The 26,466-nt window shown below is 25.5% G+C and overlaps 1 protein-coding gene and 1 long non-coding RNA gene across 4 annotated transcripts; one reads left to right on the top strand and one right to left on the bottom strand.

Annotated features, from left to right (window-relative positions):
* Nucleotides 1–3,774: 3,774 nt before the first annotated feature.
* LOC136087315 (uncharacterized) lies at nucleotides 3,775–6,545 on the bottom strand. The gene is made up of 3 exons (XR_010641712.1): nucleotides 5,869–6,545; nucleotides 5,583–5,675; nucleotides 3,775–3,971 (listed from the first exon to the last, which is right to left on the bottom strand). It is a non-coding gene; the product is annotated as an uncharacterized LOC136087315 (long non-coding RNA).
* Nucleotides 6,546–19,807: 13,262 nt separating this feature from the next.
* On the top strand, nucleotides 19,808–26,175 carry LOC136086760 (uncharacterized). 3 transcript variants are annotated; one of them, XR_010641557.1, is made up of 7 exons: nucleotides 19,808–20,123; nucleotides 20,275–20,379; nucleotides 22,330–22,560; nucleotides 23,255–23,954; nucleotides 24,027–25,089; nucleotides 25,206–25,367; nucleotides 25,726–26,175. XR_010641557.1 is itself a non-coding variant. In XM_065809218.1 (4 exons), exons 2-3 carry the CDS (start codon nucleotides 24,807–24,809, stop codon nucleotides 25,358–25,360), a joined length of 438 nt encoding a protein of 145 aa, XP_065665290.1. In that variant the 5' UTR covers nucleotides 23,784–23,954; nucleotides 24,027–24,806; the 3' UTR covers nucleotides 25,361–25,367; nucleotides 25,726–26,175. The 3 variants fall into 3 exon arrangements, 1 of the variants encoding a protein (XP_065665290.1); XR_010641558.1 differs by having other exon boundaries at nucleotides 22,330–23,954; nucleotides 24,063–25,089; XM_065809218.1 differs by lacking the exons at nucleotides 19,808–20,123; nucleotides 20,275–20,379; nucleotides 22,330–22,560 and having other exon boundaries at nucleotides 23,784–23,954.
* Nucleotides 26,176–26,466: the final 291 nt, after the last annotated feature.

Here is a 26,466-nt window from a genome sequence, read left to right as displayed (position 1 = left end):
AAAAGTTGCTATCGCAACTGGTGATACAAATATTAAGTAATAGTGTTGAACATCCAAAATCATAAAATATACAATTTAAAATCTTTTCATGTATAAATTAAGAGGTGCCAAGCTCGTCACTGAAACCAGTTAATAGTTTTTGAACTTTAGCAAGAATTTTATTTGTGCAAGAATAGATTAGATATGACACTGTTTAATATGTTACCTAATTTTATCCTTCCAAAGTAATGTTTTTGCTGGGAGAAAATTATTATCCTATTTTTATATGTTTTCCCATAGTTCTACTATTCAAATAAATATATTATTTCATTAGGTTATAATATAATTTTATAAATATTGTATAGGTTTATTAAAACAAATTTTGAAAAAACCCTGTTGCACAAGACGTGTTTAAGACGTTAAAAATACGTGCTAAAACGTTTTAATACATTTTTTTAGACGTCTAAAATAAGTCTTGTGCCCAATGGTAATCAACTTATTTTAGCTATTGGTATTGTGTTTTATCCTCCTCCGGTTAGTTGCCATACCGAGGCCACATTACCAGGGCCCGTAAAGTTCAGCTCACTAAAGTTCACATTACCACTACCACTATCAGCTCACTAAACTCGCATTACCAGGGCCCGACGAGTTCAGCTCACTAAAGAGCATCGTAACCCGCTTTGCAGACCAAGAGTAAGTGATTTTGAGAAGAACGAAGGAATTAGAGTGAAAGTCAGAAGAAGTTTAGTTAGAACGATATCATAGAAAAAGCAGACTGATTTTGCACTAGATGTTAGAATGTGAAATTCATACTATTAATTAGGTTACCTAATTAATATATAAGTATAAACGTAATCAACATTTCTGATGACGTTTTTTTTTATATTTGTCGCATGGCGATAAACAGAAAAAATCTATTTACCTTTATGCATTACAAACTCGTCAGCCTCAGATGAAAAATATGAAACATATAACCAAAGCTATAAGAACTTATGAGGTAATATAAAAAGTTAGACAGATGTCTAAAAAGATATCAAGATATAAAGGTAAAAAAATTTAGTCACTAGGTTTATTAAAATAAATTTTGAAAAAACCCTGTGGCACAAGACGTGTTTAAGATGTTTAAAGCATGTATTTAAACGTTTTAATACATTTTTTTAAACACCTAAAATACGTCTTGTGACCAATGGAGATCAGCTTATTTAAGCTATTTATATTTTGTGAAAATTTAAATTTTTTTAAAATTGATCAATATATTATACATATAACAATATATATAACTTTTAACTTTTAAAATGGTTGTGGTATCTTCATTACTAAAAATAACTTGAAATAACTTAAAAACATGTCCTTTCAGATTTGACAACCATTTTAGGGCCAGGCAATAATAAACTTATAAAAAATTTTATCTTTATTGTTTTACCGGTAACGATTTACGTAAACAGGAATTTTTTTTTTTTTTTAAACTCTTGGTCTTATTTCGTAGTTTCCATTTTTTGTGGATTTTTTAGAGTTCTAAAGATAATTTATCATTCAACAAATTCATTGAGCATTTTATTTTTTACAGAGTATTTTTGATATGCAACATTTGCTCGGTGTTTCAGACATCTTTTGTTTTTGAAGTCACTTCATCAGGTTTTACGGAAAAAATGTATACAAGCTGATCCACTTTGCCAGCAATGTTTCCTTAAACTTACTTTAGAATTAACTTTGGTCTAACTTCTAAACTTAACATTGATAATACTCATAGTTTATGAGTATTATCAATGTTATCTGGCATGTTATCAATGTTATCTGACATGTTATTAATGTTATCTGACATGTTATCAGTGTTATCTGACATGTTATCAATGTTATCTGGCATGTTATCAATGTTATCTGACATATTATCGATGTTATCTGACATGTTATTGCACCATGGATGGCGCAAATTATTTTATAATCTTAGATAAAAAAAATCTATTTTGTTAATAAATTTGATTTTTTAAATTGTTTATAAATTTAAATTAGTCCACGCACAAATGCAGTCAATATTGCCATTGCACAAAGCACAAAGGACACAAAGGACTTTGAAGGATCTTCACAAATCCTTCTTTGAAGGATCTGTGAAGATCTTTCAAAGAAAACCATGAAGATCCTTCAAAGAAGCCATGCTGTGTAATTTAACAAAATCTTTTTACCATTACAACTTCATCTGACTCTTGATTACAGGAACTAAAAATATTTTTAAAAGTTATTGCGAAGTGTAGATGCACTAGGTCCTAAGTGCACTTAACTAATAAATATATAGACAGTTTTTTTGTAACAAACGTTTTTCTCGTATAGTTTTTCTAAATTTGTATGATTTTTCTACAACTATAGATCTCAATGGGAAATCTTAAAAAAACAAAATAAAAACTTGTTTTCTTCAATTGCTTCAAAACTATAAAGCCGATTCTTCATTCAGATTTTTTTTGAAATTTTCGTGCAAAAAAGTACTTTAAACTCATTTAAGCGTTCTCATTAAATGCTAAACACTTTGATTATTTAACATTTTTTATTAGCGCTTTTCTTTAAAGAAAATTTTTTCTTATTAGGTAAACAATTTAATGGAGAACTGGCTTTAAGAACTTAATTCTTTTTAATCCTACCTTGATAGGTTTTGAAATCAATTTAAAACGCAAGTATATATATAAGTTAAACCGATAGATCGTATTATTAGTCATAATAAACCGGCTTTTGTTAATGACTGAAATGCTTTTTTATGCAAAATAAATGTATTGTTTAAGCTACTAAGTCAATTTAATAACTTAACTAGCACAGGATTTCACAAGAACGTGCGGTGCACAACCTTTTTTGCACAATAGCAAGTTGTGTAACTTCACACCTTGTAACTGCAAATATTGCATACATTTTATAATTGCGCATTCCAAAAAAAATTATGCAAACAAAATATTGCTTTTTATGTTTTATGTTCGAGTAAAACATTTCATGAGAATTTATTAATTTTGAACTTGTTGTGTTGTTAGTTTCCGTGATAAAAAAGTTTCCGTTTACCACCGAGTTTATAAAATTGTCCGGATATATTTTGCAGAGCGGTGACAAGAAAGCCATAACTAAGTTTAAACAAATCATGTATATAATAAAAACATTTTTATCATATACATTTTAATCTTGTTTACTATCTATATTAACAAAAGATTAATTCCTCGTAACACTTTCTTTTATATCTGATATAACAAATAGGATTTTAAAAAGTAAATATATATATATATATCTTTTCTTATGTCCACACAACCCAGTCGGCAAATTTAGTTGTAAATGCGCATTAGAAACTCGTTTAAATACGTATCGATGTGGTATGTATGTTAGCCATTTTATCGTGTCGAATACGCATTAGAAATACGCATTAGATGCGTATAAAGACAGGTATACAATCCGACGCCTACTGAGTATCAAACTCGCATTTGAAACTCTTGTAAACACGTATAAAACACGATAACCAGAGAATACTCAATACGATATTTTCCTGGTATTACATGCGCATTTAAAACTTTCCAGAATACGCATTATTTACGAATATTTGTTAGCCATTTTATCGTGTCAAACGCGCATTAAAAATAGACATCAGATGCGTACAAAGACAGGTATACAATACGACGCCTACTGAGTATCAAACTCGCATTTAAACACGATAACCAGAGAATATTCAATACAATTTTAACTAATATGAATTCATAACATAATGATAATGACTAGCAGTAAGCAACCCGTAATACGGGTTATGAGTTATTAAATCATTAATAACAATAAAAACACATTAATAACTTGATATATTATCTAAAAAATTAAATACAAATTTATCTGTAAATATTTTAACTTTGACTCCCTATCAGCAACATCATTGCTTATAGTTAAAGACGAAGACCGCAATTAACATCAGTTGAGTTCTTTTTAAAATCTGTAACAACACAGGTACCAGAAACGGAAAGTCAAGTAAAGCCTGCAAATGCCTAAAAAATGAAATTAAAAAAAAAAAATTTAATTACAAAAGTACTATTTGCATTTTATTGTTAGTAGAATTAGGATAATAATAACAGAAAATATATACTTTGTGTCTACAGAATAATTAAAAAAAGATTATAAAAAGGCTAGACAACACAATGTAGTAACACTGACAAATAACACCACAACTTAATAAAATATTTTATTAACTTAAATACTTGGACTGAAAAGATTTTATTTATCACAATATTTGAACAATCGAGGGACAATTATAGTTAAACAATTTAAAAAGTTATACCATAAAATAGCAAGCAAATCGTAAAATATTTCTTAGAAATGATCTATTTTTTTCATTTGACTACTATTTTCAAGTTGCCTATAAGCATTTACATTATAACTTCGTTGAGCCTAATACTATCTATTTCAATTTAACTATTATCATTAAACATATTACCAGTAATCTTATATTGCTGCAACTGAATAAATGAACGTAAAAGAATCTTACAAATTGTGATCTTTTCTAATCAAAGACTTTATTTAAACTTAAGATATATTGAAATCCATATCTTTTTATATGTTTACATATATTAGTCGTTTATCAAAAATATTAAACAACATTTATTTACATCAATTATTTTTAATTAAAAAAGAATCTAGACTACAATGTACAAAATTATTTTTACCTTAATGCATAAAAATAATAAATGCACAATCTTGTATAAAAAAATGAAGCAATGTCAATCAGTATATTTTACTCTAAATTAATTATTTAAATAATATATATATATATATATATATATATATATATATATATATATATATATATATATAGATAGATATAGATAGATATAAATATATATATATATATATATATATATATATATATATATATATATATATATATATATATATAGGGGAACATGGGGTAAAATGACGATGGGGGCAATATATATATATATATATATATATAGGGGAACATGGGGTAAAATGACGAATGGGGCAAGATGACGACCGACAGTTATCTCTTAAGCAAAACTAAATATAACAGTTGATTTAAGCTGAAAGGGAAGTAGATTAATTTTACTAGATTTATCAATGGTTTCTTTTTAAATATTATTTTTGCGACAAAAGCTAAGTATTAAAAAAGTTTTTCCGACATTGAGAAAAAAACTTTTTATCCTCGTTTGACTTGATTTATTACATTGCTACATCACCAGCTAAAGGTAGGTTTTAATTTTTGGGACAGACTAAGATACAGGCGTTTTTTGAAACAGTTGTCATCTTGCCCCATGTTCCCCTATATATCTATTTACATACCTTTAAAAAGTGGTATTACACTTTACACAATGAAATATAGAAATACATCATTTTTTTCAACTACTTTCAAAAGGAATTTATTTATTTTTTCTAGTCTGTTATTTTTTCTAAGAAAGAATATTTATAAAGATACAGAGAAATATAAAATATACTGAAATATAGGCAGATTTATGTTTATAAACTTTTGTGTCAATAAATTACAGTCAGTTTTCCATGTTAAATACATAAAATATATATCTAATATAACATATATCAAATATCAAATAAATCCAATATAAATTAAAACAAAATAGTAAACTTACTCAAATCAGTATCAGTAATACCGTGTGAACTAAAAAACACTTCAATTCTTTTCAATTGCTCTAAAAAATAACTTTCAGCTCTTTCCAATTGCACTAAAAAAAAAAAAACTTACTTAGATAAGTTGCCAAGTTCTTAAGAATCTGAAAACAAATAAGTAAAAAAACAAAGAACAAACAAACATTTATTTGTTAAAACTACTATACTTAAACAAATTAAATTTAAAAGTGTAACGCCAATTCTCCTTAAAGGCTAAAAAAAATTTTCAGCTCAAATTTGCTTGCATACCTTGCTTGTAAAAACCATGTGAATAAGAAACACATTTAGAAAAGCCAAGAAACTACTTAAAGATGACATACGCAACATTGAAGTTTGAACGTTCACTGGACTAATTATTAGCAGATGTTTATAAAAAATTCAGAAAAATTTACATATATTAGTTCTTTTATATTGCATAAATCCATCATATGATAAATCTGAAATGAAAAAATGTAATGGATAAGTAAATACAAAGAAAAACATCATATATGAATCACAAATCAATATATCAGATAGAGATAAGATGTCATGATAAGAGAGTAGTAATTGTTAAATATTGTTATTTCATGTTAGCTTTTAGAAAACAATTTATGTTGGTACGTCATGGTTCTAAAAATTCAAATTAAGATATAAACAAAATGTACATATGGAAAAATGATTTTTCTTGAGTGGCTTTTACTGAACAATTAAAAGCAGTGAGTTTTAATAATAAAACCACTTATAATTTTTAACAATAGACACCAACATAAAGGTAAGCCAAATGTAACAACATTAGTAACATAAATAACAACTTTATGCAAAATCTTGCTCAACACGTTTGCCAAGTCACACACTTTGAAAACATGGTCCATAAATATTATAAGAAGTGTTTATATATGTTATATAAATTTAAATAAATATATTGTGTTTTATAGTTAGTATATATGTTTATATTATGTTGTTTCTATGCCATGGAAACAACATAATATAAACATATATACTAACTATAAAACACAATATATTTATTATAATTTATATAACATATATAAACACTTCTTATAATATTTATATACACAATAGATACATTTAATACTATTTTAAAAATGCATTTATAAAACAATTATATAACACATATTACCACATACATATATTTATCAAAAACATTTTAATTTTGAACATAATATAAACATATATGCAAACTATAAACATATATAACTTGAATTGCGTGAACAAAAAATTTAAAAATAACATGAAAAAATCTAAAAAGATTCATATATATATATATATATATATACATATATATATATATATATATATATATATATATATATATATATATATATATATATATATATATATATATATATATATATATATATATATATATATATATATATATATATATATATAAAGACATATATCTCGTAATAAAATATCAAATTATAATCATATTAATTTAAATCAAAGAATTATTGAATAAAGAACAAAAAACAGATAAAAGAACTGCAATCCTAATAACAAAACTTAACGCTTAGCAACAATTAAAATGTCAGTGCTGGCTCAAAAATTTAACTTATTTTTCTAAATTTTCTAAATTAGAACAAAAAAAGGCAATAGCATAAAAGAAATGTCAATAAAATAGTAATCAACGGAGTAAAATAAGCAAGGTATGAAATGATAGGATTTAACGTATATTTGAATTATATTAATTAGGACTTCATAAAACTAAATTAATAAATTTAAAATTAGTAATAAATATTTTTATGATAAAGTTTTAGTAACTCTTTTAGTGCGAAAAAGTACTGTAACTGTACTGGAGATAATTTACTAAATTTCTCAAGAAACCTTTTTAATTTAAATTTTATTTTCGCTATATCAGTTTAAGCATGCGCTTTAAAAGCAAAGAATCTCGTTTTTCCCTTATTTGTTTATATTTGATCAAAATCGGGTTCAATATCATATCCGATTTTGATCAAATATTATAAATACGTATTTTTGATAAATAAGTGGTATTGAACTCGAATTCGAAACTTAAAACTAAATGCGTATTTTTCTGGTATCAATGGCGGTATGTTATACGTGATCAATACTCCGAGTATTTACAATACTAGATATGCCGACTGGGAAGATTCAGTCTTGACAATATATTTCTTTTAATAAGCTGCTTTGAATTCTATCCATATTCTTTTATAATTTATTGTTGAACACATAATCTAATATAATCTAGTTTATCTTGACCTTAAGTTAATGTTATGTGTTTCAACTATTAAGTTGAGGTTATGAAATGTATTCTGAAATGGATTTTACATTTCATGGAATATTAACATATAGTACAATTAACATATGTACAAGTACTAAATTTAACTAAACACCACAATGAAAAACTAAAAAAAAGTTAAACAGTACAATACTTAAACAAAAAACTTTATGCAATAATAGTTTGAAAAATGTAGGGAGAGATTTTAACTGAGGGAGCAGGGCCAACGACACGGGTTTTAAAGTGGAGGGGGCACAATCTTAAAAAAAGTGTTATATGTAGAATTTTCTTATAAAATAAAAAATCCTCTGAAAAAACAGTTAGGGGTGCCCCTGTACCCTCCTGACCCCCCATCCCCGGTGTGGTTGGCCCTGGGGAGGAGAATATTCCATGTACATATGCTCTTATATTTAATAGATTCATGGCCATAATAAACATTCTAGGTTTAGGTATAGATAATTTGAAACTTTTAGCTGGTCGAAGTTGGTAATGAGTACTTTTTTTATAAGTAAAAAAATCAGTGAATGGAGTAGGTAATGTTTTATGTTGTTGTTTCCAAACAAACAAAAAGTTAAAGTGTTGAATAAGTTCTTTTAATTTAATTATCTTTGCTATGTGGTAGAGGATGTTATAGTTAGAGTTAAAATGTTGAAAATAGATTATTTTTAGGGCTTTATTTTAAAGGTGAAATAATCTTTTAAGTGTTAGAGACTGGGTTTGTCCTTATAATTGACAAACATATCTAAGATGAGACTCAAAAACAACATGATGTATGTTAAGGAGTGTTTCAAGATTAAGATAATGTCGAATTTTGGTCAATATACCGTCGGACCTGCTTAGTTTACATTTTTTTAATTGACAATAGTAAATATGGAGTGAAAAATTGCTTTTAAGCATATCAGCTAAATTAAATTAAGTTTAAAGCAATTCATTCCATTATAAATTAAATATAATAGGAAGAGTTGCATTGAACCTTAGAAGTTAACTAGAAAAAATAACTAAGTATAGGGCAAAAAATGACATTAAATAATAACATCTATTTTTCACTTATTGTTTACTTTGAGATAACAGAAATACTTTTTCGTTATTCTAGTTTTTATCTATTGGAAAGTTTGCCCTTTCTGAAACCCTTAGTTGCTATATGTACATTCACAGCGTTTATCCTCTTTTTTCCCCTCCCGCCTCTCAAGTTGGTTGTTGGGTGTATTTGAAAATTGACACAAGTTAAAATAAACATGTTTCTAAAGTTCCTTTAGGCTCTTATATAGAATAAGATAAAGTTGTTTCAAGCGTATGTTAATAAACAATTAATGTTAAGTTTAAATAAAAATTTAACTCTTAATTATATAAGTTAGAATCTAAACACAAAATAGGTAATGCCTCTTTGCGTTTGTTTGTTAAATTTGGATTTATCATCTATAATTTGTTAAAAGTTGGTTCTAGTTGTGTACTTAAGGAAATAACAAACAAATTGCAATCATTCGATTTGTAAGAGAAATCTTAAACTCCTTTCAAAGTTCCCAATTTACATTAGGTATTTTTATTGCCTTTTCGAAAGCTTACGATAATCTCAACCATAAAATCCCACTCTTAAAACTGAAACACTGCGGAATAAACTATATAACTATAAAAGGGCTCGGATGTTACTTATCAAACCGCTAGCTATTTGTTTTTAATAATAACTGTAACCAAAGCCATCTTTTAAATATTTTCTGTGGTGTTCCTCAAGGATCTGTCTTGGGGCCACTTTTGTTCTTAATGAAGCTTTATTTAAATCATTTATATAGAAATGATTTAAATAAAGCTTAAAACTTAATTAGTGTCATTTTTGCCGACGACACCAACTTATTCCTGATTGTTAATGACATATCCAAACTCTTTTCTACAATGAATAATGAATTCAAAAACATCTACTTGATTCAAATGTAACACAATAACTATTAACATAAAAAAAACCAAATGGGTTTTTTTCCATTCACTCTCTAAAAAATTCTATTTTTCTAACATTTGCCGAAAATATTTATTTATATAAAAGATATAAAAAAAGGTTTAGTAACTAAAATATTTAGGGGTGTTTGTGGTTTCCATGGTTTCTCGACGAGAACATGGAAACCACATATATTAACTATATTGAAATATCCAAAAGTAACTGAATCTTATATAAAACTAGATCTTATTTAAACAAAAAAGCCTTAACCCAACTCTATTATTCAATTTATTCACATCTATATAAATGCCAACACAGCTATAACTTACAACATAGATATAAATTAAAATGCTTTTACCGAAGTCAGCATGATTAATTTTTACTGATTCCAAACGATTATTTATGGTAGTGAAAATACTTAATATTTGCAAAATCTATGTTTATAACATTTTATGCTTTATTTACTTGTGGAAAACGAATTTAATTTACCTATCTTTGAAGACTTTTTTTCTCTAAACCCAGTTAATAAATATATATAGTTAGAAATAAACATTTTGCCAATGAACAAATTTTCAGAACAAAGTTTAACAAATTTTGCATTACATTTAAAGCACCATATCTTTGGAATATAACTATTATACCTAATTATGATATATCCAATACTTTTCCGATCTTTAAAAATAAACTTAAAACTATCTATTGATGACATATTTAAATACTTTTTATAATAACAACGTATTTGTCATTTTAATTGTACGACTATTGTGGTTTCACTTTTCTATTATAAAGAGATGTCTTACTGTATTTACTTTATATATATATGTATATATATATATATATATATATATATATATATATATATATATATATATATATATATATATATATATATATATATAAGGTATATATATATATAAGGTATATATATATATAAGGTATATATATATATAAGGTATATATATTTACACTTTTATATGTTCTGACAATAAGATCAAACTTTCTTATATATATAACATTAGTGGTTTGATTTATATTTTTAATTTTTAACACGATTAATTGTATTTTTTATTCTTGCTTATGCCTTGATGTAAAAAAGTTTTAAACTTGTAAAAGGTTATGATACTAAGATCATAATGATCTTCTTTCAGAAGTTTGTTTGTTTGTTTTTTTAAACGATAACAAATGAAAAAAAGTTAAAAAAATTTTTTTGGATCAAGCAAAGGAGATCACCTATTGAGAGATTTGTAACATTCATGACAAATTTTGGACAATAAAATGCAAGAAAATTTTGATGACCTTTTTAAATTGAATTTTACACAAAGTTAATTTTTTGACAAAATGGTTACACAAAATTAAATTAATAAAATTGATAACAGATTGTCTGTTTCCGCCAAGAATAACAAATATAATTTACTTTATTTTGGAGAAGTTTTTTATTATTTGTGCTGTTGTTGCTAATTATTTTTATTGATGATCGTTGTTGTTATTAATTGAGTGTTTTCATATATTTTTGTCTTTTAATTTAATTTATTACTATTAATAGCTTAATTGTTATTTATTTTTTTAAACTAATTTAATTTACGCTTATTCAATAATATTGCTGTGGATTTTTTTGTTTGTTTGTTTATTTTATTTAGGTGTCACTCCAATGACTAGTTTTTAACTATATGAGTGATACCTAACCTAATTTTGTAAATTATAAAAAATTTGTAATTTTCAATTTTTGGTTGGATATGTCGTGGGCAGCCATACAACATTGCCTCAGCAATGAGTGGAAGGTACAATTGTGTGCAACAAAAGTTAAAGAACAGAATAATCTATCAATTTAAATATCTTGTGCTGGACATACTTTAAAATTTGGTTGGAATGGCTGCAACTGAGAGTTGTTCAAGTGCTGTGAATCTTTTTATTTATTTTAAAGAGCTGTATGTTTATTTCACCAGTTACACACACCGCTATGAGATGTTGCGCAAATTATTCAAAAGAGAAAATATGTCTACCTAAAAAAATCATTTTAACGTGGTAGGTACTTGCCAATAAAGTTTTTGCAAATGTCTACTCACAAATTGAAGATTCGCTCCGCAAACCAGTTTATGAGGAAGATAATCTAGCTAAAGTACGTTACAAAGTTCAGGCTTTTTATGCATGTATGCTTTCTCTGGAAAATGAAATGCAATATTCTGACATCTTAGAAATATTCTGACATCTTAGAAATATTCTGACATCTTAGAAAAAACAGATAAAACTAATAAAATACTTTATCACTTGAATCACATGGTGGCTAGCATCCAATCACTTGAAATACATGGTGGCGAGCATCCAATCACTGAAGACGTTTTTCATGTTAAAGCGTAAATGTTATAAAGAAAGGAGGGTAAGGGAGCAATGAACTTAAAATGTGCGGCTTCCTTAGACTTTGTACATGCATATTATGCTCAAATTTTACCTTCCTTGAAATTTAATGTTACGAACTTCATTCCAGTGATTGATCACTAAACTTCTGCTCTTAACTGGAGAATTTATGTCTGTGATTATAATTAATCTTTTTTTTTTAGCTTTTCATGTTTGTGAAACGTACTAAGTTTTAGGCCCCAACAAAGGTAAATCCGGCCATGCTTGTTACAAGAAAAAAAATCAGGCGTTTAGCTATAATTTTTTAAGATTGAAAGAAATATTATATGTGTTTTTTTTTTATTTTTGAGATTTTTTTTTTGAATCACTAAGTTATTATTATTTTTTTTATTTAGCTCTTTAAGTGCTCCAAAAAGTCCTTACGGTCTTAGACTCCACTCAAGTACGTTAAACTTTACACATACTACTTATAAAATACATACTATTAACTAATTATTTGAGTAAATGAGTATTTCTTAAAAAATTAATTAAAGATTAACATAAAGCTATTGAGTGCTATTTACCATTTAAAAACAACAAAACCAAACTTAATATTAAAAAATAAAGTTTGTTTTTGTATATACAAGTTTGTATAAAATTAAATGAGCAAATTATTTTGCACCTGAGAAGAGAATAAAATTTTTAAAGAATAATTCGAAAAGTTACCTCTTTTGCCAAAAAATTTAATCAAATTAAGTTTTGAAAAAGGACGGTCTAACTAATTAGTTTAGCCGAACCTAATCATTAAGAAAATAAACCTAAATTTATATATATATATATATATATATATATATATATATATATATATATATATATATATATATATATATATATATATATATATATATATATATATATATATATATATATATATATATATATATATATATATATGTATATATATATATATATATATATATATATATATATATATATATATATATATATATATATATATATATATATATATATATATATATTACATAACATGTAGAGAATATTTTTCTTTCTCACTGACAGCTTTAAAATATGTTTTATAAATGAAAAATGTTTTGTTTGCAAAAAATCCTCTCGCGAAATGTTTCTTTACTGAGAAACTATTTAAAAAAACTGTTCGTGTACGTTTCCCGAACATAAGATATTTGAATATATATATATATATATATATATGTATATATATATATATATATATATATATATATATATATATATATATATATATATATTGTGTGTGTGTGTCTGTGTGTGTGTGTCTGTGTGTGTGTGTCTGTGTGTGTGTGTCTGTGTGTGTGTGTCTGTGTGTGTGTGTCTGTGTGTGTGTGTCTGTGTGTGTGTGTCTGTGTGTGTGTGTCTGTGTGTGTGTGTGTGTGTGTGTGTCTGTATGTATGTATGAATGTATGCACAACTGTAAATTGTTTCAGCTTAGCAACTTAGCACAACCGGTGGTTACTTCATTTCAATTAATCTTTAAAGTTATAATAAAAGTTGTAATTTCAATGAATCTTTAAAATTGTGAAGACGTTTTGTCATTAACACACTTTTTCCGATTAATTACTTGTTATTTTTAAAATATCTTTTGTTTTGTATAAAGTTGTTTTATCAAAGGAGATATAATAGACTAGCTGATAGGAGATAGGATAGGATAGCTGATAGGAGAGCGAAACCATAAATTGTTTAAAATCATGGTACAGTCTATATTGTATTGTTATGCCTTGAAAAAGAAAAATTTGTAAATGTTGACTGGACAAGTTTTCTAACAACTGTTTGAACTATCAATAAATGATCACAACAAAAATTACGATCTACGTAAAGTTAGCGTTTTTTGAATACCTTGATACTTCGTATAAATATAAAGGTTTTAGACAATCAAAACTTGTTTAAACCTAATCTTTGCTTCCCTGTTTAGCTATAGGCTTGTTACTCTTTTAAAGAACGTTTTTTTGGTTAGGAAATTATAAGGAGGGGGTTTGACGCCACTTGACGGTTTCAACCCCGTAAAAAAAATTGGACATCGGATTTTGATGCAACTCTTTTTCAGAGAGCTTTTTTACCCCTGTGTTATATCTTTCCAGGATTTATGGTCTTTTGTAGTATTTTTGCTGGATTTAAAAACAAATTACAACATTTTAAATATAAAAGTATAAAATACTTTTTCGAATATACGACAAAAATACTATTAATTCTTATCTAGGTACTTTTTAATATAGAAATTTTTGATTTGTGGTTTCAAATAGCACAGCATAAAAAAATATCAATAAACTAATATCAATAAACTAATCAATAAACTATCAATAAACTATCAATAAACTAATATCAATAAACTAATATCAGTAAACTAATCAATAAACTATCAATAAACTAATATCAATAAACATTTTAAAGTTACGTTACGTATTGTAAGATAAACGGGTTTCGTTACGTTACGTACAAAATGTCCGTTATTTTTACATAACCGAGACGTAATATTGTAACGTAACGCTATGTAAAAAAATGTTAAGTAACAACACGTAACATTTTGACCTAATGACACGTAACATTGTAGTCTAAGGTATCCTTATGATTAATTGATTTCTCATACATATGTATGGAAAGAAATCTTTATGTAGAGAGAGCTATATACATAGAGTGAGAGAGATGAAAAAAAATGCCATGGCTAAGAAAAGATTCAAGACAGAAAAATTGATTAGAGGGTGGAGACAGATATTACACAGAAATTGCAAACTACACAAAATTGGCTTTAGCAATTTAATATGCATGATTTAAAAAGTAAAACATAAGAAAGGTTGACATTTTATATAAATTTTTGGCTTCTGGGTTTATAAAACTCGTGAAGTATTACGCTTGTATTATTGACAAAAAAAAAAAGTGTTATGTAACGTAAGAAAGTCTAATTAAAATGCGTCTCAAATATAGATTTTTCTTAACATTAAGTTACGTTTCAGTGTACACTTTTTATAAGTTGCACTTTTATAATTACAAAAGTGCTAAAAAACATGATTATAGAAGTACTAAAAAAAAAAAGACTTTACAATTCGCAAAATTACGCCTCAACTATTTTTTTTAAACATATAAGTTTAAATAAAATAATTGAGACGTAATTTTGCGAATTGTAACTTCTTTTTTTTAGTGACAAATTAGTTACAAAAAAAAAAGTAACTAATTAAGACGAATCTATTTTACAATTAAAATAAAGGATGATAATTAGCAGTAAGGGTCTGCGTCTCGTAAAAAATTTATTTCAATACCAATACCAAGACAATTCCATTATAGTCTTGAAATGTTTCAAGACATATCAATACTTTTTCAAAGTGGTCTTGTTACATAAAAATAATCTTAAGAAAATCTAGACTTGACAAGACTTTTCAATACCAAAAATTAAGTCTTGAATTGTTTTCTAAATTACAAGACTTCAAGTGCATTTTTCTTTTAAAAATTTGGAAAGAAAATAGTTTTTTTCTCAAAATATTTGTTTATCATATTTTTTCACAAAAAAATCATTATTTAAACAATTCAATTTTTGCGTTTAAATTTGGCTAGCTACAGAACAGAAATAGATGCAATGTTATTAAAAAAAGCATGAGCAAGTCTATTTAACTTAGTTATTATATATTTATTTAGTTATTTAGATTATTATATGTTCTTGCTTAAATGTGCACGGAACCAAAATTTTATTCACTTTTTTATGTTTTATTTCCATCAACATTAATATCAACAACAATATCTATCTCCTCTTCATTTAATATATGGTGGGGAGTAGTATTTTTCAACTTAAAACTTTTCAAGCGATAATATTTTAGCCACTCCAGCATGACCACACGATGAAGCTCTGTATTTGTCCATTTTAGAATTTCTTTAGTTTCACCAGGTAGTTTTGATCTTTTTGGAACTGACCTCGATGCTTGAGAAGAAGTGTTCCCTGAGAAAAAAATAAATTTTGGTAGAATAAATATATATATATATATATATATATATATATATATATATATATATATATATATATATATATATATATATATATATATATATATATATATATATATATATATATATATATATATATATATATATATATATATATATATATATATATATATATATATATATATATATATATATATATATATATATATATATATATATATATATATATATATATATATATATATATATATATATATATATATATATATATATATATATATATATATATAGGTACGTAGAATTACGCGTTTTACGGAACCGATATTTGTGCTAAAATTCTGTGCCACGATTTTTGAAGTTTGCTTTTCGCTATCGAGGGAGAAACGTATTTTGAGGTTTTTTATTTAGAGTTATATATTAGTATAGATATTTTTTAAAAACTAGAGTAATTAAACTTTATAAATTTGTACCTTTTGATTACAATAAAAACTTTTTAAAGTAGATTTATAAATGACAAAAACTTAGTTATACTTGTTTTAGAAATGCTTGTTTTTTTTGCAATACTAATTTCATTGATTTATTTCATGCAGCACATACTCTATTTTGTGCAGCACTTTTGGTACTTAAATTTTTATTTTCCGCTTTTATTTTGAGAGATGGGGAGGGTGAGGGGCGGATGAAGAGGAACTTCAATCTGCTTTTAAAATTATAATAATTGGTTCAGATTTAACTAAAAAGAAAAATGAATAAAAACAAAAAAATAAAAATTTTTGTGTTAATCAAACGTTCTCCTCAATAATCCTCTTATGGCAATTAAAGTAGTGGTAAAATCATTTTAATATATGATATTACCACTACTTTTTGTTGAATCATTCTAAATTCCAAATCATTTATTTGAATCATACTTAATATGATTCAAATAAATTACCATTTAATGAATGGTAATTTATTTGAATCATATTAAGCATGATTCAAATAAATGATTTAGCTAGTTTCACTTTTTATAAGTTTTTATGCTAAGTATTGAGACAGTTCAATTATAAAACTCTAATATTTTTAATTACAGTTCAACTGTAGATAAAGCTCTTAGAATTAATAAAGAAGTATAATTAACTTTATTATTAGCACATAGTTTTTTTAACATAATAAAAGTTAATATTACTACAGATATATGACAGAAAGCACTGTTAAAATGATCAAAAAAAGTTACAATGCTTATCTATTATTCAGTTATGACTTTGGTTTCATTTATTTAAACTTGAAAAGTTTATTTGATTCATTTTTTCATGATTGTACTTAAAAAAAAAAATTTTCATTATATATTTTCATTTCTTTTATAATTTGCTATTAATTAATAATTTTTCAATTAAAACAGTCAATTTGCAATTTTAAATAGTTCTTTAACTAATTTTTGTTTAACTTTTTTTTAATAAGCAGTTAGTAAGATTAACATTGGTTTTATATTATAAATTCACTAATACATGTTTTTTGCTCAGCCCAATTATATTACATTTTTAAAAAGCTTTATATCATATAATAATATAATATACTGCTTTTTTATGTATTTAGAATATATCATATATTAGTAATATACTAATATTTGTCTAAAAATATATAGACATATATAATGTATTTATAGTATATTAAATTTAGTGTACTATTTAGAGTATATTATATTTATAATATATTATATATTTAATATATACTTAAATATATACTATATTATAGTATATATTAAATATATACTTTAATATAATATATACTTAATACATACTATATCAATAATAATTATGAATGATATGATTCCGATACAGCAATGACAGTCTTGCACAATAGCAGAGTAGAAAAACTTAAATAAAGCACAGAAAGGTTTTTACTATTTCTTACTGGTCTAGAAAAAATAATGATTCTGAAGCTGTTGATTGTTATATGAAAAAGTTCCAGCTAGTTGCTGACATTGTATCCTGTGAGTTGATGTTTTCCTAATGTGAATATTTAAAGGTAATTAAAATAATAAACTTTAATATAAAAACATCTTTTACCAAAATTCAAAATACATCACATAATGCTTAGTTTAGTTATAGATGGTTCCCCCTCTGACCTGAAAAAAAGTTTTAAAAACAAAAAATGTTTTATAATATTATTTTAATTAGTTTACATCTTGGCTTTTAGTTAATGATTAAGATATTAAATTCCATTAATGAAACTATATATTAATCATTGTTAACAATAGACACGACGTGAAAAAATTACAAGTTCCACTACTCACTTTATATTTTTGCAAGTTTCACTACTCGCTGTAATTTTTTTTTTTAATAAGGAATTTAATAACTTAATCATCAACTAAAAGCCAAGATGTAAACTAATTAAAATAATACTATAAAACATTTTTTGTTTTTAAAAATTTTTTTCAGGTCAGATGGGGAACCATCTATAACTAAAACTAAGCATTATGTGATGTATTTTGAATTTTGGTAAAAGATGTTTTTATATTAAAGTTTATTATTTTATTTACAATTAAATATTTTTTCGAATCTCATTAAAAATATTTTTTTTTTAGGTTGTAAAAGAGGAGGGGGGAGAGGTGATGACATGCCCCCTTTCCCATCTACACCACTTGAAACAAAAGGTGCGCTGCTAGTGATGTTGTAAAGTAGTAAAATACAATTTTTGATTTGATACTAGATTTCTTTTTAATTATAAAGATAAATACTTATAAAAAAAAAGAGTCATTTTTGACAATAGGGTGTTTGAAACCATAACCCTTACATCCACCCAAAGACAATGATGAAACTTCTATATTTGACTGTGGTCTGATAGCTATTTACAAAACATCTTGTATATAAAAATTTACATTTTCATTTAAAAAACACTTTTATATATATAATATAGTTAGTCTTTATTGCCGGTATGAATGGTGGTTTTGTTCCCCCCTCTTGCCCCCAGATGCGCCTTTAATCTAGAGACCTTTATAAATTTGTAGATAACTCTTGTATCTATCTTTTGATACCAAGATATAAACTTTTGGATAAGAACTGATTAAGTTATAATAGTTTTATTTATAAAAACTTTATTTTGACCACAGTTTCTTCAACAAATCCTAATATCAAAAAATCGGTACTTAAAACGTCATAACTTTTTGTAGGGTGGTTCGATTTTGAAAATTTTTTCACTTTTGGAATATTAAAATGAAGCTCTTTTTAATTATATATAACAACCTAGAATTTGATGAATTTAAAAATTTCATGTAACATACCTAATATATATATATATATATATATATATATATATATATATATATATATATATATATATATATATATATATATATATATATATATATATATATATATATATATATTATATATATATATTTATATATATATATATTTATATATATATATATATATATATATATATATATATATATATATATATGTATATATATAAATTAGTAAAATATATATATTTTTTACCTATATAATATAGGTAAAAAATATATATATTTTACTAATCTATATATATACATAGTAGATTAGTAAAATATTATATATATATATTATATAGATATATATATATATACGCCGTGGATAGCCTACCGAAAGTCGGTAGCCAAAAAAATAAAAATTTGCCTACCGAAAGTCCGTTTTATTGGCTAAGAATGTCACGTGTTAAAAATATAATCTTGTTTATATTTTTTATCTTTTTTCACCACATTTTTCGAAGTATTTTTCGTTACAGCTGTTTTCATAACTTACTTTATTTTGTTTCTAGCGAAATTATGGCTTTTTCATGCTCTGATTCTTTTGCATCATTTGCAGTTTTAAAAGAAGCTATTAGGAAGTACGAAGATACTTCTTTTATAAAGTTTTAGGTAAGAGATGCTAGAACTATTGAGGCTGCTAGGAAATCCATTCCTAAAAAAGCTCCTTTAATGGCAGCTGATATTAAATATTATTTTATAAAGTATTGTTGCATTCATGGTGGTCAAAAATTTAAATGTTGTGGCAAGGGAAAGCGTAAAACTTCGTAAGTTACTGTGTTTATTGTTTTAGCAAAGTATAGAAATTTACTTTGATTTATATTATATTATAATTGCTATTGGATTAAAACTTATAATCCAATAACTAACAGAATAAAAAAGTCATATGTTGAATTTTGATTGTGCTAATAATTATAGAACTTTTAAAAAAGACTGTCCATTCTACTTGAATTTTAAAGCTTCTGAAGATGGTCAATTTTTAGTGTTACAATGAATAATAGACATAATCATGAAGTATCTGAAGTAAAAAATTTTTGTTTTGTATTTAAATAATTTCTTATTAGTTTAATTAATTCTTATAAGTTTTATTAATATTTCTTATTAAATAATTAAGCTAATAAAAGATTGAAGATATTATAGGGAGGTTTACTTACTTTTTTGATTCAAGATCACACATTTTGAGTATTTTTTTTTTAAGAACGTAATGTCAGAATTAAAATTGTATTGTTGAAAGTATATTATTTTTAAAGCTTTGTTTTGTAGGTTAAATAATCTAAAAAATGCATGAGACTTGGTTTGTCCCTAAACCTGACAAGCATATCTAAGATGTGATCCAAAAATTGAATGGTTTATATTGAGTAAAGTTTCATAATTGACATAGTGACACATTTTGGCTAGCATTCCATTTCACCACTACACAATTTCACCGCTAAGTTTTTAAGACTAGAGGAATAGGATAGATTTTGAGTCAGTTTTGATTCTAAGATGTTTTAATGAAACTAGGTTTTTATATATTTTATTTTTAAGTTTAGGTTTTTATATTTTTTAGATTGATGTGATTTGTAAATGATGAGTTTAGTTTTGTTGGTATTAAAACTTAGTTTATTAAATTAGTATGTAACTAGATTAGATAAATGATTAATATATTTGCTAATTTTTTTTTAATGGTTGGTTTGTTATGAGTAATTTTATGTTGTCAGCAAAATAATAAGCCTTTAAAATTTTAGATATTAAGATCATTTATAAAAATGAGGAATAGCAATGGTCCTAATTCATAACTTTAGGGTATACCTATGGAGCATTTTATTGTCAAAGATTTGGCATCATTAATGAAGACAAATTGCAAAATTTTAAGAAAGTATGATGAAAACAATTGTAAAGCAATAACCCAAATACCATAGTGTTCTAATTTACTTAGGAGATTAGAGTGATCAACAGAATCAAAGGCTTTCTCCAAGTCAAGTAACAATCCAGATGTAAAAATTTTATTGTCAAGAGCTTTTTTAATAGTTTCAGTTATTTTAACAAGTACATGAGTTGTTAAGTGTCTGCTATAAAATCCCTACTTATATTTGTGGAGACTTTGATTTTTTTCAAAAAAAAAGCTATAGAAGCTTTTTCAAGTACTTTGCTAATGTTAGATAGAAGAGAAATTGATTGATAATTAGTGTGGTTCATTATAGAACGCTTTTTATGAATAGGAATGACTTTGAATATCTTAAAGACATCTGGAAATAAGCCTTTATTAGAAGAACTGTTATATGGTACAAAGAGGTTTAGAAGTAACATGATAATTAAGTTTAAGAAGGTGTGTGGAATCTAAACTTTTATTGTTTTCTAGAATTTTTTTTATCAAATCAGACACCATATTCAGTCACTAGATAAAGAAAAAAAAATTAGAATTGGAATTTTTAAATAGTCAGAGAAGAAATCATTTTACTTTTAGGTGGGCATTGTATTGTTTTATAGCAGTTGTTGAAAGTGTTAGCAACAGCCATACTGTATAAGATGCTGTTACCATTAGTTTCTGTTACCATTTAATTTGAGATGGTAAGATTTAATTGGTGTGGAGGATCTGTGTATTAGAAGTCTACTACATTAAACTTTGCCATGGCTACAAAAAAAAAACAGAAAACTTCAAGATGAAAATCGCAATTTAAAATCCAAATAAACAGAAATGTATACGCTTATACCAAGTACCACTGATTTACCATCGTGTTTAATCAGTAATAAAATGTTGTTGAAAAATATATATATATATATATATATATATATATATATATATATATTATATATATATGTATATATATATATGTGTATATATATATATATATATATATATATATATATATATGTGTGTGTGTGTGTGTATATATATATATATATACATACATTATAAACCAATTAATTTTGTACAGATTGTTTTGAAGTGGACTGAATTTTCTTCTTTATTAATCTTTGTTTTAAATTCAGATTCTCTATAAGCACTTGCCAAATCAAAGAAAACTTCCAGATTATGCTATCGAGAAAGCTAAAGAGTTAATGCATTTAAAACCAAAAAAAAACTGCTACAAAAAGAGTTGATTAAATCCACAGGTAAAATTATCACTCTAAGAGATCTTTCAAACATTGCTGCTTCATCTAACAAAGTTGAAAATAGGAATGATATCACAACATTTGTTACAACTTTAAAAGACAAATATAGTAAGTAGTCTTATGAACTGATAATGCTTCTTGTTTTTATTTTATTTTTTCTCTCTTAAATTTGGCATGTTTTTAAATAATGTTTCTTCATTTGTTTCTGTGTTTATTGCTCAATAATTTGTAATTTATTGATTTATATTGTTTTATTAGGTCAAATTTAAACTATATTTTCTGAATCTTTCTGGTTTTGTTTAGAAAGCTAATAAATTGACTTATTAAATTGAAAATAGGGATTGTTGTTGACATATCAGTCTCAGCTTTAAGGTGAACAGTTTCAGCTTCAACTTTATGCTGAACTTGAATAAGGATTATTATAATCAGCTTGAGAGTTGATAAGGATTATTATAATCAGCTTGAGAGAGAGTGAGTTTAGGAGTTACTCCTAAAGTTTAGGAGTAACTCCTAATGTTTAGGAGTTACTCCTAAAATTTAGGGATTACTCCTAAACTGCCCCTCAAATGATTTTATGCAAGTGAGACTAAATGAATAACTTCTAATTTTAGATGATTAAATTTTAAAAATTTATTTTTAGATCTAAAATTAATTAATCTAGATAAATTGTTTACAGTGATGCAAATAAAAATATATAATAACTATAAATATATGTATTCAGAAAATGTTTCTAAACTTTATTTATTTACATAAATTATTATTTTTAATTATTATTAAAACAATCACTTTTTTTTATTTTCAGATGCTAATGTTGAAGTTTTATTAGATTCTGACAACAGTTTGAAAGGGATTTTTTTTCAAGATGATATTATGCAGAGTGCGTACAATTCATATCCAGAGTTCCTTTGTTTTGATGCAACATATAAATTTTACAAATTCGTCTGCCTGTTTATATTGTACTTTGTGAAGATAGTTGTGGTTAGTGTGTTTCTTTATACATTAATGATATGGTTGATACATTCCTAGATCAACTGTTGTAAATAATATTGATAGCAGTCAATTTAGGAATGTATCAACCAATCACAAAATGTATAAAGGAAATGAACAAGTTTATATATTCATATACAAATATTTATTTTTTATAAATGAAGACTTTTATGAAGAAAGGTTGTAGGTTCTAAGTCTTCAAGAGTTAGGGTTAAGGGAAAGAGAGCTGCCGTTGGTTTAATTACAACTGAAGATGTGGCATCATTGAGGTTTAACTATTTGTGTCATAACATGTATGTAAAGATAGTATTTTTTATTTATTGTTATTTTTTTTTTTGTCAAAATAACTATCTTTATAATATTTTTAGTTGGTTTGTAGAAACATTTAAAAGAAACAACTGTTCCTGGTCTAAAACTAATGCCATAATGGCGGACAAAGACTTGATCGAGAGAGATGTTGTACGTGCTTCTTTTCCTGATGCGTCTCTTTTACTTTGCCTATTTCACACTCTTAGGTAAAATAATCTAGTAACAGCTAGTTAAATGTTAATTGTGAAAATAGTTAGTTAAAGGATTTTTATTTTCAGAACTTTTAATCGTGAAATTTCTTCTGTCAAACTTAGCAATCACAAGTGGGCAACGAACGTCTTGTCTAGAACTCATTCAAAAATTAGCATATGCAAGATCAGAGGCCCAATATAATGAATTTTATGAGATATTTGTTTCTTCATCGCCAACTACAGTTCTCGACTATTTTAATAATAACTGGCACAACATTCGTAATGAATGGGTCTTTGGCTTAAATTATGCATGTGCTAATTTTATGAATACCACTAACAACCGTTTGGAAAATTTTAATGGAAAACTGAAAGAAGTTATTGACTGTAATAGTACATTAGAAAACTTCCTTGAGAATTTATATGTTTTATTAGTCTCAATGCAAAATGAGAGAGATCACAAATCTATTTTCAAAATGCAGAAAATTTGTATTGACTTTTTTGAACCTAATTCTGCTGAAGCAGGTTATAAAAATTTTCTGACAACATATGCATTTGAGCAAGTATTGAAACAATTTTCCTTGCGTTCTGAAGTAAATCTTTTTTGTGACAATGAAAACCATATAGTTAAAAGCAGTAAAGGTATGCTTATAGTCACTTCTGATATGTGTGGTTGTACAGTTTTATCGCCAGCATCAAAGAGTTTATAATACTTTTTAAGAAACTAAGGAGTCTTGTGTGGAGATTTGTGTTGCTCCAAGAAAAAAAATAATCCTTTCTCAGCACGAAAAATTCAAGCTTGCACTTCGTACAACTTCAATATTAGCTACATTAGTTTCTGAGTCAACTGGACCTTCTTTTGAACAGAGAATGGAACTTCTACAAGAACTGCAAAAGGGTTGGGAGCACGGCAAAGTCATGGTATTAAATAAACTTGATGAGACAGACTTAAAGGTATCTGATATAGTCTTAAGTCAAACTTTTTCAGATGCAGGAGCACCAAACGATGTCGACCTTATTAAAAACTCTAACATGAAGGATAGAAATGAGATCGATTTCAGAAATGAGTCTTCAGAGCAATATGTTACTGCCGATAATTTGCAACAAAACCAAGAAGAATGTTTTGTTGTGCAGGACAAAGCAGGTGTTCTAGGTATATATAAATTTCAAAGAAATTATATGCAATTGAGATTGATAATTATATTAAATAGAGTTTATTAATTATGTAAGAATAGGATGGAATTATAGCATTTTGTACATTTATTTTAGGTACTCAGTTAAAAAAGATTTGCTTGCCTCAAAGTGTTGTCCAATGTGGGCGTCCTAAAGGTGCTACTCATACAACAATAGGTCTTCATAAAAAACGTCTTTGTCGATCTTCTGATGTGCCAGTTCCTTTTATAAAACTTGAACCTGCTAAATGACATGCTTGTATGTTAAAAATATTGTTTTACATTTAAAGCTAATAAATAACAAGTTATTTTTAAAAGTTTTTCTTTCTAATTTATATTAAGGGTCATCCATAAAGAGTTTAACTAGTAAATTATAGTAAGATTTTTTTCTAGTACTAAGAAGATTACTTTTCTTGCACAATTTTAAACTTATATGTTTAATGACAATCACTGTGCAAAAATGGAAATGATCTCCTATCTAAATTAAAAAGTCAAATACAGCATGACATACTTTATTGGTGACCACTTAATTAAAATTAATAAATGTTTCAATGAATTTTTTTATTAATAGATGGTTTTACAGCTTTAGTTATTAAGATTAAATGGTTTTGTTATAGTGATGTCTAGTTGGTTTTTAAAAGCTGACGACGTACAGAAAGCTCTTTCTGGTACCCTTATCAATAAGAGTGCTGTAGAAAAAAGACCCAATTGTATTCCATCATCTATACTTGATGGAAGTGCATTAGAGTTGCTTTCTTCATTGCAAATATACTTTAGCTCAGATGCATGGAAAGCACTTGATAAAGTAATCAAGGCTAAAAAAAATCAACATATCTGGCCATGCGCTGTTTGCCTGAAGAGCACAAGCAAAGAAAATAAAACTGGCAATGCAATAGCATGTGATTCATGCTTGTTGTGGTCACATAAAAAATGTGTAGGACAAAAAGAGAATTCCTTTTTAAAAGCAAGGTATTGGTTTTGTCGCACTTGTTATGGAAGGTAATGATTTAAGTATTAACTTTATAATTTTTGTATATATATATAGATATATTAAATTGATTGTTACAGTTTATATAGTTATATTTAAATAGTATTATATATTATGATAAATAGTATTATATAGTATGAGTGTTACAGATTATATAGTTATATTTAAATAGTATTATATATTATGATAAATAGTATTATATAGTATGATTGTTACAGATTATATAGTTATATTTAAATAGTATTATTTAGATTGTATAGATTAGATACAGATTGTGAAAATATTTATAAAACCTCTGTATGCAATGTCATATTTTATTTTTTGAGCTATTTTTTGATCCAAGCTTTGAGATAAATAAAAATCTAATTTT

Source organism: Hydra vulgaris, chromosome 11 (assembly GCF_038396675.1).
Source record: "Hydra vulgaris chromosome 11, alternate assembly HydraT2T_AEP".
NCBI classification, from domain to species: domain Eukaryota; kingdom Metazoa; phylum Cnidaria; class Hydrozoa; order Anthoathecata; family Hydridae; genus Hydra; species Hydra vulgaris.
Note: the sequence above shows the minus strand (reverse complement) of the source record. Positions and strands in the feature narration are given on the sequence as shown.